We start from the raw sequence: 3,961 nt of genomic DNA, 5'->3' as shown, positions 1-3,961 counted from the left end.
ATATATATATGTGTGTGTGTGTGTGTATGTATATGTATATATATAAATATAAACGTATATATATATTACATAAATATTTGTATGTATATAAATATATGTATATATGAATATATATATATATATATATGTGTGTATGTATGTATGTATGTATGTTTGTATGTATATATATATATATGATTAACATACATGGACCTGGATACCCTCCCGTTCAAGGAGTTCTATTTCGTATGTGGGATCGCACACCCTGACGACGTGTTGAACGCCGTTCCTTTTCAACTCCTATTATTGACAGATAAAATGAAGGCATGCACGGATTGAACATCAAAATTGAATGATGGAAAACAAGTGCTTCAGAGATATGTACCCAATTTGAACGCCATGAAGCACGGTTAGCTCAACCACCATATATGTAACATCAGTGCAAGACTTCTCTGCATACACAAGCGACACATATCTAAAAAAATTCTTTATATATATATAAATTATATCTATATATTATATGTATATGTATATGTATATGTATATGTATATATATATATATATATATATACATACATACACACACACACACATATATATATATATGTGTGTGTGTGTGATAAGCAATTACTTTGTTGGCAGCGGATATCACCCTATTGCTAGTGCACAAAGCTACTACACACAACTTGTGGGACTGTGCTATAAAACATACCACCAGAGGAGTGCGAATTTAAAGGTGCGTGTACTATCAAACATATGACACCATTCGACACTTTTACCTGCAGATATGACGGCAGATTAGAATTACTAGGAGCGTCCATGATGACGAACCGCATGCCCTTGTGCTCGACTACGCTGATGGGATTCATATTTACTGTGACGGTATTGTTTCAATCACCTGTACGAAGTTATCAACATACATGTGCAAGCATATGAATTAAACTATACTACGTGATATAACGTGATATATGTATATATATATATATATATATATATATATACATATTAATACACTTATACATATATACACGCATATATATATATAAGTATGTGTGTGTGTGTCAGTTAGTGTTTGTGTTTGTGCATGCTACACAAATAACGCTAATCAGAGTGTGGCAAACATATACATACATGCACAATAGAAAAGCACACACTTACATGACTTATACATATACGTGGTCTAATCATCACTCGCACGTGGCAGTGTTGTATTGAAGGACTGTTTCATCCCCTATTTGGCATATACTTTCACATACTATGACACAGAACATGACTGCTCGATGGTAATATAACCCATGTGCACTTAAGATCACAGATGTATACATGCCTATATTAAAACATGTGTGTTGCTTAATCGAATATCACATATGCACGTATGTCTTTTGTTAAATCATGAACGCTGTGTAATTGCCGTACATATACGCACTGAGGTTTCTATTGTTAACAATGCTGAGAGTACGCCGTCAGAGAAATGGCGATACACTGAGGTAGAAACACACCCGCATCTGGAACAACTCTGCTCACCCAATAACAATACACGCACACATACACACATACAATACACATACAATAACATGCGGAGGACTGTCCCTAGGCATGCACCATGTAAACAGGTTGATAGACATTACACGCACACATGCATACATACAACATATAGAGGACTGTTCCTAGGCATGGACTATGTAAACAGGTTGATAGACAATACACGCATACATGCATACATACAATATATAGAGGACTGTCCCCAGGTATGGACTATGTAAACAGGTTGATAGACAATACACGCACACATACATACAATATATAGAGGACTGTCCCTAGGCATGGACTATGTAAACAGGTTGATAGACACACCAGGTGCACACGCACAGACACACAGATATGAATACCATGTTCGAGCGCATCACAATATACCGAACTTCACCATACATATACATGGCCCGAGTTGCCCAGCGCCGCTCATACCAACACACAAATTCAGACGCTACTGTGACCCGTTCTTGCAACAAAACATCCCAGACCAAAACGGCATACCACACGAACATGAACGCAAACGTACCTAATTTAAACTTTGGAAAAGCCGGTTATATATATATATAGTTATTAGAGAAGACCGCCAAACTACACTACGTTTCGGGAAGCGAGGGGGGAGGTGTAATTGGCAACGACAGTGTGTGCACCCCCTTCCATCTGGGACGCTGCGTTCTGCGAAAGAAATGAACAAGACAATAGCAGATGCGTTAGTATATAATAAAGACGTATTAGGCGAGGAATGGAGAGTCGAATGTACTACGCGTGGGTGAATAGTGTATTGGTAGTGATAGAGGGCACTACTATTTAGACTACAACAATATGTAAAATATAGAAAAGGAAAACACTCGGACTATCATATACATATATCTGAGTCTATGTACATGCAAAGAAAATTACCTAATATATAAACAAAGTCAATGTACATAACAATAGCACGAACACCCGGCCACGGTCGCAATTGAAATCAAATATATGCAAGAACACGTACATACAAAACGGTGCGGAAAAATGACATATATGTGTGTATGTACTGTACCACCTGTTCGAGCTGCCACATATACGCATATGTATATGTATAAATTATATGTAAATATAAACGTATATGTATATTTATATTAATATGTACATGCATATGTATATGTATATGTATATGAATATATATATATATATATATATATATATATATATTATATATATATATATATATATATATATATATATATATATATATATATATATATATAGTATGGATATAGTATATATATAATATATATAAATATGTGTGTGCGTGTGCGTGTATATATATATATATAAAGTTCAAATGTACACACAAATAAACACAGGAAAGAATAGATGGGGCCGACGAAGTGTGATTAGTATACGAGTATACATATATCCGCAAACGCGAAAATGCGTAAGAATACATGGGTGTGAAAGGTAGCGTGCCGACTATCAGGGGTTATTGAGACAATACTGACAAAGATGACAGGATAAGTAGAGAATTGTAATATAGCAAACTATAGCAAAATCTCGAAACTCTAGCGTCCTCTCATAAGATATACATAGCTTTCTATGCGAAGCAAATTGGTCAGGATATGGAACACAGACTATTGTAAATCATAGAGAATGAAATTAGACAAGTGTAAAGCACATACACCAACAACAGCCTGGCAACGAGCGAGAATAACAAGTGATATACTACCCATGATGGAAGTAATACTTGGGTGTATGTAATTTTAGAACGTTTTGAGTGCATGAAGAACCCTTAAGGTGCACCGCTAACGTGAGACACACACATCAAAAACAACACACTTGAGGAGTTACCAGAACATACCAAGAGAGAAGTGAACCTGTAAGGTTTGATCATTGCCCGTGTCTTAGTTGAAACGCTCAGTTAGAATGATGTCAATATATGTGTTGCAGGTAGGGTACTGTTGTTAGCGTCAAGTGTGTGTGATGATGACCTATGAGTGAGGATGGTAGTCATCGTATCTCCCTCGGTATCGCAGTCCGTAAAGCCGATAGCGTATTAGTCGGAATTTGTTTCGTTCCGTGTAATAGTGTAGGTTGTATGTACTGAGTACTCCTGGCTGTTGACCCCGATCTCAAACAAATGGTGCAGTTCTGTCCTGACAGGTTTCGCCATATCACGATTTAAATGAATATAAAACGAAGGTACTCTGTTGTTTTTATAATATATATTGTACCCATATGGGTCTGGAACAGCTGAGGGGTAAGTGGTAAATGGTAACAGACTTGTTCCTTTCACTCGGTCAGTCAAATACAATGTTCTCAACTCAAAATTGAATACTTGTTTTAATTCGGAACCGGGTTTACGAGCTGCTGAGTGTAAACTGTAAGACCACTAAAATAAACCTCTAAAACCCGAAACACAAGAGGGAGTCAGAGACTCTCCAGTTTCTCCAGTCTCTTCTAATAAATACTCGGA

At 36.5% G+C, this 3,961-nt stretch overlaps 1 protein-coding gene across 1 annotated transcript in view; it reads right to left on the bottom strand.

Annotated features, from left to right (window-relative positions):
• The window catches only part of SARC_02217 (protein tyrosine phosphatase type IVA 1), a 5,683-nt gene extending 2,201 nt beyond the window's left edge, over positions 1 to 3,482 (bottom strand). The window contains exons 1-4 of the mRNA XM_014304023.1: positions 3,347 to 3,482; positions 2,039 to 2,184; positions 759 to 877; positions 187 to 279 (exon numbers count right to left, since the gene is read on the bottom strand). Coding sequence (XP_014159498.1) covers positions 187 to 279; positions 759 to 848 — 183 coding nt within the window. The 5' untranslated portion in view covers positions 849 to 877; positions 2,039 to 2,184; positions 3,347 to 3,482. The remainder of the gene's footprint in view (positions 1 to 186; positions 280 to 758; positions 878 to 2,038; positions 2,185 to 3,346) is intronic.
• Positions 3,483 to 3,961: the final 479 nt, after the last annotated feature.

The sequence above is a fragment of the Sphaeroforma arctica genome (genome assembly GCF_001186125.1).
Source record: "Sphaeroforma arctica JP610 unplaced genomic scaffold supercont1.97, whole genome shotgun sequence".
Lineage (NCBI taxonomy): Eukaryota > Ichthyosporea > Ichthyophonida > Sphaeroforma > Sphaeroforma arctica.
Note: the sequence above shows the minus strand (reverse complement) of the source record. Positions and strands in the feature narration are given on the sequence as shown.